Source organism: Engraulis encrasicolus, chromosome 13 (assembly GCF_034702125.1).
Source record: "Engraulis encrasicolus isolate BLACKSEA-1 chromosome 13, IST_EnEncr_1.0, whole genome shotgun sequence".
In the NCBI taxonomy this organism is placed as follows: domain Eukaryota; kingdom Metazoa; phylum Chordata; class Actinopteri; order Clupeiformes; family Engraulidae; genus Engraulis; species Engraulis encrasicolus.
The window spans coordinates 42,438,008-42,453,007 of record NC_085869.1 but is presented as its reverse complement, the minus strand read 5'-3'; the positions used below and the strand labels follow the sequence as shown (position 1 = coordinate 42,453,007).

Genomic DNA, 15,000 nt, shown 5'->3' with positions numbered 1-15,000 from the left:
TGACGGCGTAGGCCTTCAAGATTTATGTTAGATTTCGCCTTTTACTCACATTTGACACAAATGAGAAATGTTTGTCTGTTCTAGACCCTATCTGCTCCAGTCACAACTCCCGCACCACTCTGCAAATTGCAGGATGCAGGGCACTGTGGTTTGCAACAAAGTTTGTAAAGTACGGGCCAGATGTTAGTCAAACAAATTAATTGGCTTTTGCTGTTCTGCTCGATAACTTACACATACAGAAGCCAACATTCTTTTTTTCAAGTCGGCTGCGTCACAAAAGCTACAAACACCTGACCTGCCACACAAGAACTCCATGTGTTTAAAACTGATGTCATTTGTTAATCTCTAAACCGGCTCTCTCCCTCTCCCTCCATTCGCGGACAGTCTACCCGCCAATTTCGAGTTGAATTTCGAGTTCAAATGCGTTAAACGAGGTGCATCTTTCCAACAAGGGGCGTTTTAAAACGAGATGGTCACAATCAGAAAGCAATAGCCTATGGCCGCAATTGACTGCGGATTTAGAATCAGTTGCGAGTAGGGCTGGCCAAAATGGCCTGGCCTATGTCATCACAAGTCTAACGCGAGTCCCTTTCGAGATTTTTGATAGCAAGACTAAATTTAGACAGAGAGAGAGAGAGAGAGAGACAGACAGACAGACAGGTTGTGCCTTCAAAATGTGGAAATACAAATTCACCTACAAATTCACCTCAGATTCCACTGATTGGTGACATACTGACATACAGAACATATTGGTGCCTAATGGTGGTTAGTCAAGAGATTTGCAACAATTATTTTATGAAAGGTCTATGAGAAAAAAAACTATCTATCTACGGTATCTATCTATCTATCTATCTATCTATCTATCTATCTATCTATCTATCTATCTATCTATCTATCTATCTATCTATCTATCTATCTATCTATCTAATGAAAAAATTACAGTTAGGCTACTTATGCAACATGTCTTCATGTCTTTTAAGGAGCACATTAGGACAGCGCAGGGAAGCCCCCAGTTTTCACATAGGCTTAAATTACAAAACACAACCCGGGCAAATAGGCCCAACGGGCTCTGCACTAGTAATAATAAATACACACAGGTGAGAGTTCCTGGTACTGAGGCTGGCAGGGATACATAGATTAGAAATATCTATATTAGACAGGTCATCAGCTGGGAAAATTAGGCCTTTCGTCCTACCGCACTTTTCTCTGTGGATTACTGACCAGAAGCCCTATTGGAAGAAATTAAATAATGGGGCCACGTCAATTTTTGCTCAGAATTCAATATGGCCGCCATTTTCCAAAATGACTTGTTTTCATGCATTATGTAAGGGTTAACGTTCGGCGAGAAGGTCGCTACCGTGGAATAGCAGCACGACAGAGAGAATCTTTAGACCCCGACGCGGAGCGGAGGGGTCTTGTTCTCTCTGAAGTGCTGCTATTCCACAAAGCGACCGACTCGCCGAAAGTTAACCCGCTTATTATATGGATATACTTAAATGATTCACACATGCGGGGACATTTCTTTAGACCTATTTAATGTTAAGATTGTTGCTGCGCAAAACAAAACAGTGCCGTTGTGGAACACCGCTAGGCAACAGCTAGGTAGGCTAGCCAGGACAACAGGTGTTGTCTATCACAGCAGCTGATTAGAGTGACCCCTGCGGAGTGATATGAAACATTCGCTTTAGCCACTGACTTGTATACAAGCCAGTGGCTTTAGCAGTGAACGTCTTGTTGCCATTGACAGCGGTAGCCAGGACAACGGGTGCTGTCTATCACAGCAGCTGATTAGAGTCTTGTTGAAAAGTCGCTTTAGCAGTGAAAAGTCTTGTTGCCATTGACAGCGGTCTGTTATAGACCAACCCGTCCGTTATCGAAAAATAACAGACGTCCGAACGTTGGGGAGCCCCGTTGAAATGAATGGAGCATTCGACAGATGACGTCACAATCATATAATAATACATTGTACTATAAGGTGATATTCATGAACGATGAACTACTTTCAGCACTATTCTGTCCTATTTCCTTACATACATGTTTACACAGGTTGACTAAACTAAAATAAATGAAAATAAAGTTGGCCACCTTGCAATATCCAAAGGCAAGTGCTGAAAATAATGATTGAAATGCACATACAGAATCTGTGGCTGCGAAAAGTAGGCCTATTGTCCTGTCAGGGTTTTCACAGTAGATTACAGACCAGAAGGCCTATTGAAAAAGATTCACCAGCTGGTTGCCATCTCAAATGTGCTCCAAAATTCAAAATGTTCTCTGTTTTTCAGAATGGCAGACTTTGATACATTTTTCTCAATACTGTAAGACCATAATTATCAATAAAGATCACCTATTTTCAGTGAAATCTCCTATCTACAGACGTGAGTACAAAGGTTGGCAACAGTAAGATGTAAATTTCCTATAGACAATATCCTAAGGATTGTTGTCAGAAAATGATTGAATTACACATACACAGTTGACTGCTGAAAAAAGGCTATTGATCTGCCAAACTTTTCAGATTAGATTTCTGACCAAAAGTTTTTCAGGCCTAAATTTTTTTGCATACAGCAAGGGTGAGTGTGCGTGCGTGTGTGTGTGCGCGCGCGCGCGTGCGTATCCCCTGCTCATCTTTCCCCTGCTCTACAGTGTCTTTCCCCCACACACTATTCTGCCCCCCAACCCCCTCACTCATCCTTCCCATGCTACTCTGCCCCTCCACCCCTCACTCACCCCCCACTATTCTGCCCCCCCCCCCTCACTCATTCTTCCCCCACAAAATACTCGCCCACCCCCCACCCAATGTGAAAAGTTTGGCAGGTCAACCCCACTCAACTTGCCCCCCCCCCACACACACACACACACACACACACACAGTATTCTGCCCCCCACCCACCCCTCCTAATTCAACCCCGACTCATTCCCCCCAACCCCACTCTGCCCCTCTACCCCCACTCACCCTCTCACTCATCACTCTGCTACTCCACATCATTCGGTCCCCCCTAACCCCCCACCAAACACACACACACACACACACACATATACACACACACAGTTTGGCAGGACAATATGCTTTTTTTCAGCAGTCCACTGTGTTTGTGAAATTCAATCATTTGACAACATTTCTTTGGATATTTCAAAGTGGCAAGATACAGGGTGGATAAAATGACTGAGACACCTTTCATTTTAGTGTTGGAAGTTTAATGGCTCAAGTGGACCAGCCTGTTGGCCAATCTTCATTAATGCCACATTGCACCAGTAAAGTGAAGTGTGAAGGTTCAATTAGCAGGGCAAGAGCACAGTTTTGCTCAAAATTTTGGAATGCACACAACATTATGGGTGACATGTCAGAGTTCAAAAAGGAGAAATTCTGTGTAACTGTTGCATCTTTGACCGAGACAGCAAGTCTTTGTGATGTATCAAGAGCCACAGTGAGGTAATGTCTGCATACCACCAAGAAGGATGAACCACATCCAACAGGATTAACTGTGGATGCAAGAGGAACTAAATGACACTAAAATGACAGGTGTCTCAGTTATTTTGTCCACCCCCTGTATATATATATTCATGCCATTAGACAACCTTTATACTCACGTCTGTAAGGAAATAGGACAATTTAATTGGAGCACATTTGAGATGGCAACCAGCTGGTGAATCTTTTTCAATAGGCCTTCTGGTCTGTAATCCACTGTGAAAACCCTGACAGGACAATAGGCCTAAGTTTCGCAGCCATAGACTCTGTATGTGCATTTCAATCATTATTTTCAGCACTTTCCTTTGGATATTGCAAGGTGGCCAACTTTATTTTCAGTTTTTTTAGTTTAGTCAACCTTTGTAAACATGTATGTAAGGAAATAGGACAGAATAGTGCTGAAAGTAGTTCATCTTTCATGAATATCACCTTATAGTACAATGTAATAATGCATGAAAACAAGTCATTTTGGAAAATGGCGGCCATATTGAATTCTGAGCAAAAATTGACGTGGCCCCATGATTTAATTTCTTCCAATAGGGCTTCTGGTCAGTAATCCACAGAGAAAAGTGCGGTAGGACGAAAGGCCTAATTTTCCCAGCTGATGACCTGTCTATATACTTTTTGCATGCTGGAGAGGAAAACTAAACAAGTGTTATCACAGGCCATGTGATGTGTTTTTATAAAGGCAAACAAGTATGCACACAGCACATTATGTTATGCACATTTTCTGGCGAGTATACATAGAGACCAAAGCCAAATCCTGAAACATCAGCTCTGTTTTCATTTTAAAAACCCTCCTTGTTTTAAATCTTACACCTCTTTTTAAGTGTGCTCGCTACCCTTGCTCTTTGTATCTTTTTTGCTTCACACTAATGTTTTATTGAGCACCAGTTTGAGCATCTACGTTTTGCATCTACGTTTTACAACTGCATTTTTCTGTGTCTGTTCAAACTCTAAAAAACTTTTTTCTTTTTTCTTCTACAGAAAAGAAGATGGACAAGGCTGCTGCCAGTCCTGGTAAGTGTCAACGTAAACAGTGATGGACTCCATGCAGATGTACATGTATTCAAAGATGTATTGAAAGATAGAACTACTGCTGAAAATAATGCACCTAGCCGACTTAACAGATTTGAGGATTTTATTGATTTTCACATTTCAAGCAACGACAAGTAGTTGTCCTCTATTGAGCACAACAAATCCTCCCCCAAGTCAAAGTCACAATTTTTGAAACATTAAACCAAAAAAGAGAAGGGGATCCTTCACTAGGTACTAACTTGTCAAAGTTAAGAAAAAAAGAACTTGGACGTCCTAATACCCATGCAAAAATGGACAAAAAACGTTTGCGGCACTCTGCACTAAAGTTAGTAAAGTAAAGTAAAGTAAAGTAGCCCTATCTATCCGGAATTTTAAAAATGCATTTGTAAGGAGTGCCTCCAAAGATGTGTGTGTGTTTTTTTACATGATTACTGTAAGGTTATTTGGTTAAAATGATGTGGAGTTACTGAATGCACCTCACAAAGGAAAGATCAGAAAACCACTAAAAATGCTGTGGTTATTCTCATCATCAAAGATCCTACAGTTTGCTCGAAGTCGCATGTGAACTTTGTCTCCTGCCTCTAGTTGTACAGGCATACCACTAGAGACATAAACAAAACGCCCATTAGTTTCATAATCTGATAGATACATAACCTTCTGCTCATTCTTATACATCATCAATCCCAGACAAATACCATCTGTATGATACATTCCTGTGAATCTGAAGTAGTAAACCCCCTTAACTGGAGCAGTGAAGAACCCTGTGGTCTTGCTGTAGGCCTGTCCAATGTTGTTAAAGATCTTCTTGTAAACTAAGTACATGTCACTGTTTCCTGCATGGATTTCACCAGTCGACTCCAGCAGTCCAACAGAGAAGGCTACCTTGGGTTTTTCTAACACCTCTGCCGTCAATGTGTCCACTGCAGCATCAGTGTCAGCAAGTCCATTCTCGACTGACATCAGTTTCTCCCATTGATCTCCATAGCCTTGTTTGAGAGCCTCCACGTCGGTTGTGGTGACCTCCATTTGGTCCTTCATTGCAGTCAGTTCATCCCACTGAGCTTCATCCCCCTGCAATAGACTCTGTATATCAGTCTCACTGGTATTCTGCCTCAGCTTCAGGAAGTTCAGCTCCGCGTCTTGGGCCACGTCATTAGCGATCAGCTCCGACACGGCCACTCTCAAGTTCACAAGGCTTTCGTCGGCCATTGCGATGTCTGTCTTTACGTGCTCCATGTCGTTTTCAGTCACCGCCATTCTCTGGTTCAGCTCCGCTTCAGCTTGCATCAAGTCGGCCTTCAGCGTTGATATTTCAACCTCACTGACAGTCAGTCGGTTCGTAACTCTAGTCAGTTCGGCTTGGGTGAATTGCAGAGTCACACTGAGTCCCACCACCATGTCTCTGAGTTCGTTCAGCTCAGCAGAGACGTCCAGCTGGGTAGAGGCTTCAGCAGCAGTAGGAGTAGCAGGCCCAGTGCTCTGGATCTCTGTCTCAGTTTGAGTGCACTGAGTCAGAGCTCCACACATGGAGAACAGCAGCAGCTGTAGTATGGCAGTAGCCCTCATCTTAAACGCTAGTCTAAGCTGTGGTGCCTGTGAGATTCGATACTCAGTCAGGACCTTTATAGGTCTGAAGTGGCCTTCAGATAGTGTGATGTAATCATTTGGCATGAAAATGATTTTACTAGGACTCTTTAGCACAAAAAAACTTGCTTGCTTAGCTATTGGCACCGTGGGAAAATGAAAGCCGGTAGCAGACCAGAGACGTTTATCATTTTCCGGCAACTTTATCACCTGTTCTGATGTGAAGACTGAACAGGACATTTGTACTACATTTCACTTCTCTGACCAAAAAATGTTTTATGTTGAAGGCTACAATGTGGTGTAATATTTGGCATGACAATGACTTAAAGATTGCTTTGAAAAAAAAAGTCTGCATACTTATCAATGCAGTGAGAAAATTCAAACTTGCGCCACACCAGCAATCTTAATCACTTTTTGGGCCCTTACAATTTGTTGACGATTCTGAAGTAGAGACAGGCCAGGCCTTTTTTGTTTAACTAGATCTGACTCCTCTGGAACCAGCTTTTTTTGTATGTAATGAAAGTATGCAGGTATGTACAGTATATCTGTGTATGTTTGTGTATGCACGCAAACGTGCACAAAATTATACACATTTTTGTGGTCAGCTTCCTTCATAGCGCAGAGGATTTCATCACAGTAAATTGCTAAAGACAAAGTAGGTTTTTCATCTTGGGTCGTCAGCTTACAATTTGGAGGCAATTTTTTTCTGATACTACCTGTATACACATAGATTGCTTGCACATCTAGTATAATAGGCTTTCTTAGTGTGGTATAAGAAACTTGTGCTTTTCATCCTGGTAGCAGGTGAAGAACCAGTGAAACACTTTACGAATTTACATGGTTCTATATAGAGGATAATTCCCTCATAAAAACCTAGTCAACTTCACTTACAGTATTTTATTTTTTTTAATTTATTTTCATATTTCCAGGAACAAGTCGTTTTCCTTTATGGAGCATAACAAATCCATGTCTTTCACCCTCTCACAAGTTGAAGCTACTACTTTCGACAAACACTTATACATAAAAGAATGCACTCAGACAATTTCACAGATTTGAGAATTTTATTGCATTTCCTATTTTCAGCAACAACAAGTAGTTTTCCTTTATGGAACATAACACATTCTTGCCTCTCACCCCCCAACAAGAAGCTTGTACTACTGACACATTATTCAAAGTGTACTCTGTTAACATGTGGTTGAGGTACTGTCTGCACCTCACAAAGGGAAGATGAGGAAGCCACTGAAGGTGCTATGGTTATCCTCGTCGTCATAGATCCTGCTGGCTCCTTGAAGTCTCATGTGGACTTTGTCTCCTGCCTCTAGCTGCATAGGCAAGCCACTGGAGAGATAGGCAAACCGTCCATCAGTTTTATAATCATACAGATACATGACCTTCTCCTCGTTCTTATACATCATAAGTCCAATGCCGTATCTGTTTGCGTAATATGTGCCTGTGAATCTGAAGTAATAAACCCCCTTAACTGGCGCTGTGAAGAACCCGGTCATCTCGTCATAGGCCTCTCCAATGTTGGTAAAGATTTTACTGTACACTAAGTCCATGTCATCTAAATCTGCGTGAATTTCACCATGTGACTCCAGCAGTCCGACAGAGAAAGCCACCTTGGGGTTTTCCAAAACATCTAACATGTTCAGCTTTGCTTCAGCTTGTGTGGGGTCGGCTTTTTGCTCAGTGGTCAGCTGTTTCAGAGTTGATATCTCAGCCTCGCTCGTGATCTGTCGGGTTTTAACTGTAGTCAGCTCAGCCTGGGTGACCTTTAGCTCATCTTGAGTGGCCGTTAGCTCATCTTGAGTGAGACGTAGAGTGATGCGGAGCTCCACCACCATGTCTCTGAGTTCCTTCAGCTCGGCAGAGACGTCCAGCTGTCCAGGGGCGTCAACAGCAGCAGGAGTAGCATCTTCTGCAGAATCAGCAGAAGCCTTGTCCCCAGCGCTCTGGATCCCTGCCTGGAAGCTCTGAGTCAAAGCTCCACGCATGGAGAACAGCAGCACCAGCAGTGAGATGGCAGCCCTCATTGTAATAACCCAGCAGCAGTAAGAGTAGTGATGGGAGCAGCAGTAGCAGCAGTAGTAGTTGTTGGAGCCTCAGCCAGCTCATTTATGCCTCTGAAGTGGCCTTCAGCTAAAGTGTGATGTAATTTTGTGTCTTGAAAATGAGTGTAGAATGACAGCTTTGCAAAAAAGACTGTTTGCTTAGTTATCGCAGTCGTGAGAAAATGAAAACCTGTAGCAGACCATCAAAGATTATCACCTCTTAGAATATTGACATGTTGCAAATTCTGAAACTGAGACAAGAGAGGAAATTTTTCTTCTTTTTTTGTATTTTGCTACATGCTGTTTTCGTGTTTGTGTGTGTGTGTGTGTGTGTGTGCGTGTGTGTGTGTGTGCGTGTGCGTGTGCGTGTGCGTGTGTGTGTGTGTGTGTGTGTGTGTGTGTGTGTATGTGTGTGTGTGTGTGTGTGTGTGTGTGTGTAGTGGTGTGCTACGTGGCGGACCGTAACGAGCTGCGCAGCCGTGTGATCGAGTGGCTGAAGGCCGAGGTGGTGCCAGACGGCTGGTTCTCCAAGGGATCCAACTTCTCAGACATCCTGCTCAAGTACTTCAAGGTGAGTAACTTGTGTAGCGTGTGCGTGTGCGTGTGCGTGTGCGTGTGCTTGTGCGTGTGCGTGTGTGTGTGTGTGTTTGTGTGTGTGAGCGCGCGCGCGTGCGTGTGTGTGTGTGTGTGTGTGAGAGAGAGAGAGAGAGAGAGAGAGAGAGAGAGAGAGAGAGAAGAAGAAGAAGAGAGAGCGCTTGGGGGGTCAAGTTGGGTGTTGTCACATTCATGAACATAATTATCACAACCCTTTTAATTAATCTAAAGATATTCCATCATGCACCTTATTCATCACCTAATTCTGTAATTAGGCTAAACATATTTTGATATGTTATTTTTTCGGACGCATTTGATTTGTCTGTTTGTTTGCCTGTCTGTTTGTCTGGCTGTCAGCAGAATAACTAAAAAAGTTATGCACGGATTTTGATGAAATTTTGTGGAGTTGTTGGAAAAGACAAAGGAACGAGTGATTGAATATTGTTGGAGATCCGGATCCAGGAATTTTCTTAAAGATTATTTCCCATTACAAATTTTGACACTCCAGTTTCTCACTCCAGCCAGAAAGACTTTTTAAAAATTGTGGTGTAACATAGTCAAATGGTCTATCAACTTCCTTGGCGGAGGTCTGCACTCTCTGAGTGCATTTCAGTTATAAATGTTTTTTTTTTGCAAATACATTTTCATATGGGCAAATATTTACATTACATTTTTTAGACATCTTAGTGCACGCTGTGAAGCTTGTGCAACACTCAGTTGTATTACTCTGAAAAAAACCCTACAATTACAACATTAAAACAGCATTCCAAAAATTCCTCACTAACATACAACAACTCCGTCATGGGAGGCCAAACTGAAAATATGGGTTTTATGGTGTTTTATGGAGTTCAGTACTGAACTGTACTTATGTAACAGCATGGTATTTCTGGTATTTTGGCAACCACACTCTGGTGCTGAACTTATACTGAACCTTGTTGTGACTTCTACATTCATAGTAGGCCTATACCGGGTATGTAATCCATGCGTGTCACTGTGAAGTGCGTACCTATGACGTCTCATACTAACTATAGGGGAAATATGAGCTTTAAGTTATAGTATTGTGTTGTAGGCGAGAAGAGTCAGCATACTTTATTGAAATCAAAAAGTAGGCATTGGTAAATATCGGTGTTTGGAATATGGTGGCTCTCTCCACCGCACTGTATCGGTTAAATTGCCCGGGGCACAATGTGAAGTATGATATTAGAGTACTGTACATGAAAATGAGAGTGCATGAGAATTTGTTTTTGCGCCGGCCTGTGTGCTTTCTTTCTCTCTCCCTCACTCGCTCGCTCTCTTCAATATCTCTCGCTGCAATCCCTCAATCTATTTCTCCCTCTACCCCTCGTGTCAAAATGATAATAATAATAATAATAATGATAATAATAATAATAATATAATGTTCATTACATATAACATTTTCCAAATAAAAGTAACAGTTACCATTTAAATGGGTCTGACTCAGCTTCAGCAGGCTTATGGACAGATAATATCTGGACAGTGATAACAGCACTACTAATAATAATTCCTCTATTAATTTATTACAATACAATATATAATAATAACATGCAATGTGTGATATGCCGTAAAAAATGAAATCGACAGTCATTCAAAATCGAAGTGGGCCTGGTTTTCAGCACGTGTTACTGGACAGGTTGTAGGCCTATCTGGACAGTGCTCCTGGGCGTTATCTCGATGCGACGTCACACCTGTCCTTGACACCTGACCCCCATGCCCGCTACCGTTTACCAGCTGTTATGGGATGTATGTACTGTATGAGACGTACAGTATCAACCGTGTCCATCGGTGTCTTGTGTCATGTGCTGATATCTCAGCTGTAGGCCTTGAACTGATAGCTGTCCGGCCGCTATTGGTCTGTGCACGATTGCACAGTCAGCCGGGACGCTGGAGACGCTGCTGCAGACTGACTGTGTTCCAGCTAGCTCTGTGAGAAAATGTAGATAAGTGAAAGCTGCTGGCTGGCCTGTTGCTGTATGCTGTTCATTTGGTTTTCTGCTGGGATCCTGTGCCCTCTCATTGTGGCCCCCACTCCTGAAAGTTTTACAGGTGTTTTCAGTGGGCACGAACTACAATACAGTTGATGTTGTTTTTTTGTTTCAGTCAGCAAAAACTTCCCCACAGCTCTGCATGTCCATCTACAGATTGTTTTCTTAAAAGCCTGTTCGCAAGCAATGCTTTTAAATGGTATACAGTCAAAAACAAGTCAAAACTAATAATAGTAATAATAATAATCATCATAGTCGTCATCATCATCATAATCACTATAATAATGCATTTTATGCACACTTTGGTGAAAGCTGAGATTGAGGTAAATGCAACACATGCTCACTGAGTTTTCAAGTCAGTTGTACACATGTACAGTAGGCCTACATGCATCAGAAGGGAGCGAGTGATGTGAGGGCAGCAAGGAATATGAACACAATGTTCAACTCTTCCATCCAGGGACTTGTTTCTCAGAAGCATCATTGCTAACCAAATAGCAACTTAATAGGTTGTCAAAGGGAGATTGCATCGCTACCAAGTAAGCTGCTAACTTAATTCGTAACGACACTGTCAAGAAACGTATACCAGAATCATAGAGGGCTGTGTGTAGAATTCTGCTATTCCCCCTGTATCCATTGCACCTCAGTGGGGTTCTGTGTGAATTCTTGGCATTCACATGAGATGCGAGAATAAGACTAAAAGCGCATTTATCCCGTCAATCGTGCTTGCTGTCCTTAACCATCTGTTTCTTAACTTCTCTATTCTTGATTTCATTTCTTTGTTCTGTTACTTATGCTTGATACATTTAATCTGCTTTCTCAGCACAACTTAAGTACTCCGTAGAGTCTCACAACCAAACGAGAGAGAGAAAAAGAATCAGCATCTGGATCTTAGCTATTGGGATGGGGAGTCTCATCCAGATCCTCATGGCCAGAGAGTAGTGAAGGACACTGGAACGCAGGCAGCCAAGATCCACAAATCCACGTCGGAATTTGGCACTCTCTAGCTGTTTAACCTTTTGGGAATTTTGGGAGAGAGAGAGAGAGAGAGAGACAGAGAGAGAGAGAGATGCAGAAAAGTGGGTGAGCGAGGAGGGGAGAATTGGTGCTCACATAGAAAGACATGAGGGTGGGGTGGATGTCAACAGAGAGAAAGATATGGGCACAGAGCAATCCAGAGGGAAAGAGAGGTGAACGAGTGCATTGGATGATTTATCATCCTTTTGTCCATGCTGTTGCCTAACCACTGTAAATATGATCACTGGAGAGAGTCTTCAAGGCTGGACTTTGAAAGCCAGTGCTATTTACAATGGACATTATTAGTGCGCTTGCCTTTGATATCACAGTTATTTATTTAATCACAGTTGTTCATTTAATCAGAGAAGATATCACTGACGTTTGAAGTGACAGTGTCGGATCAGGTGTCAATCTTTTCAATTGTGTGATGACTTTAATAAATATATTAACCCTTGTCAGGGTTCATTAGATATGAGTGATATAAAAGTTTGATAAGATAACGTTTTTAATACTTCATTTATTAATCTTTACAGGGATGGAAAAGCAATGCATCATCACCTTATATGGTGTTGATGTAAGAAAGAAAAGGGCCATAGAAACAAAGATAGTGATGATTGTTTAAATGATATGTTTATGCTCTGTTTTTACTTTCTTACTTTCATTGTTTCTTTCCTACACCGGCGTATTAGGGACATGTTTCCATATATTATTTTCAGAGATTGCTGGGCAATATTATTTCTGATATGACATTGCAAATTTAAAAGGGCAAAAGTATGACAGCTGCCATCTCTCACTGAAATTCAGAACCATTGAAGGAAAGGTTTGTGTTTGGTTTACGGCAGGTTTTTCTCAAACAACACTATAGGTACACAGATACAGAAACACATGTGTGCCCTACTGACTAACACAGACACCCATACACAGACACTGGTGGTCAGAGTAGGTGGTGATGATGAGAGGACATTGAAAGGACTTAATTTTGCTTTGATTTGTCCAACAAATGGAGACAAATTGACAGCCATTGCAGAAAATGGTTCGTCTTTTTTTTTTTTAAACTGCAGACATCGACCATCATCCTGACATGCACAGATTCTATACACAAGCACTCGAGATGGCAGATTTCTGACTTGTTCCTCGCAAATTTCCGACTTCACAATGTCACAAATTTACGAATAATACACCCCCCCCCCATATCTAAAAATAATATATTTAAACCTATCCCTAATATGCCGTCGTGCTTTCCTTATGCATTCATGTATGTGTCTTATTTCCTTCTTTTGTTTTTTTTGTCAGAATAGTTCTTTAATCCTTTCTTTTATGTTCTTTTATGTACTCTCTCTCTCTCTCTCTCTCTCTCTCTCTCTCTCTCTCTCTCTCTCTCTCTCTCTCTCTCCCTGTAGAACTATGACAATGGTGACTCCCAGATGGACTCCTCTGAGCTGCTGAAGTTCATCCAGCACAACGAGACCGCAGTGGAGGTCAAGACCTACGTGGACGAGGAGAACAACCGCCTGCTCAGGTAGAGCTGTGTGTGCGTGTGCACTTGTGTGTTTGTTTGTGTTTATGTGTATGTGTGCGTGTGTGTGTGTGTGTGTGTGAGAGAGAGAGAGAGAGAGAGAGAGAGAGAGAGAGAGAGAGAGAGTGGGAGAGGAAGAAACAGATTGTTTTGAATTTCAGAAATAGCACAAGAAGAAGCACCAATTTTAACATGAACTTTTAAAAAAGGCAAACATTTTATTTGAGTGAGTCTGAGAGCGAACGAGTGAGAGACTTCATTTATCAGTTCATTAAATCCATCTCAGTAATAAACCTACTGATAACATACTATTTATTGATTTATTGATATATTTATTTACTCATAGGTCACAATAGTAAGGAAAGGAATGTGCTTTTTATGGATGGATGTGTCAATATCATTTGCTCAATGCTCGAGAACAAAACAAAAAAAAAGAAATTGGGGGGTGAGGTGGCTCAATGAGTAAGACCATGTTTGTGATCCTGCAACAAAATGATGCATAAAAATACACCGTCAAATACAAGCATGCAAAACACCCCAAACAGAACACTACAATAAGCAGACATGCCCTTTCGAGAGCATTTCACATTTCACATTTCACAGGGCACTTTGAACTGCCTTGTATAACCATAGACGATAGAGTACTGACATTCTATGGGAAGAGTGTAGCGAAGGTGTATTTGCTCACCCAACACCCAAAAGATAGCATAGTGTTACAGTGCCATTGAACTTGGATATGATAACCTTCATCAGACAGTGTTGATAGGACAAGATGAGTTAACATAGCATATAAGGCTGCACAATATATCGCAAATTTATTGAAATCGCGATATCAAGAGTGGTGATATGCGTATCGCGAAAATTACTTAAATATCGATAACAAGTAAAAAAAAAATGTTTGTGCCATCCAATCACTAACTGCATGTCAACAAATGTGCGCGAAGCCCGCCACGACCATAGCCGCGCCCCCCACACAGACCGACAAATTAGTGACAAGAAAAACACTTGGCTATATTTCTAAATATCGTTACTGAGGTATTGCATGCTGTTATCGAGTATCTTTTTTTTCTGATATCGTGCAGCCCTAATAGCCTACTCATAGCACCTTTACAGGCAGGCCTCACTACGGACAGGGTCCAGGGACCCTCTTTGCCCACATCATGATAAGCATGTACTGAAAGTGTAGTGCAGTGGTTCTTAACCTTTTTTCTTGAAGCACCCCCTAACCTGTGCCCAAGACAAGCCGTGCACCCCCAATCCAAACGTCTACACGTGTATATGCACTAAAAATTGATTTAAGTTAATTATTACAATGATTCTTGCTTTAGACATTAATCAATACTTAAATGACTTTACATTAGGTCTAAAACATGTTTTAATTTGGTCTTGATTTGGCCAAATTATAATGTTTGGAAGCAGAATTTTGGTCACAACCTCAACACAAACAAAATCCTGCGCACCCCCTGAAATCTCTGGCGCACCCCCAGGGGGTGCCTGCACCCCAGGTTAACCCTGTGAAACCTGAACCATGAAAGCAATGAGAGAAAATTCTAATTTTTTGGAATTTGCTTCAATATTGGTCCCTTATAAGAAATGTAAAAAAAAAATATCAAAATTTTGTTAAGGTCACTGAGATATTTAATGCATCATATATGATGCATCAGGCTTTTAATGAATGAAAATTCCAATTTCATGACCATTGAAAAATGACTTTTAATGCATTTACAACTTTTTTTT

At 41.6% G+C, this 15,000-nt stretch overlaps 2 protein-coding genes across 2 annotated transcripts in view; one reads left to right on the top strand and one right to left on the bottom strand.

Annotated features, from left to right (window-relative positions):
• Nucleotides 1-15,000, top strand: part of fstl1b (follistatin-like 1b) — a 134,213-nt gene that overhangs the window by 107,604 nt on the left and 11,609 nt on the right. The window contains exons 5-7 of the mRNA XM_063213950.1: nucleotides 4,451-4,483; nucleotides 8,577-8,707; nucleotides 13,148-13,266. Coding sequence (XP_063070020.1) covers nucleotides 4,451-4,483; nucleotides 8,577-8,707; nucleotides 13,148-13,266 — 283 coding nt within the window. The remainder of the gene's footprint in view (nucleotides 1-4,450; nucleotides 4,484-8,576; nucleotides 8,708-13,147; nucleotides 13,267-15,000) is intronic.
• On the bottom strand, nucleotides 7,236-8,346 carry LOC134461800 (caprin-2-like). Its single transcript, XM_063214647.1, has one exon. It carries the CDS (start codon nucleotides 8,116-8,118, stop codon nucleotides 7,300-7,302), a length of 819 nt encoding a protein of 272 aa, XP_063070717.1. The 5' UTR covers nucleotides 8,119-8,346; the 3' UTR covers nucleotides 7,236-7,299.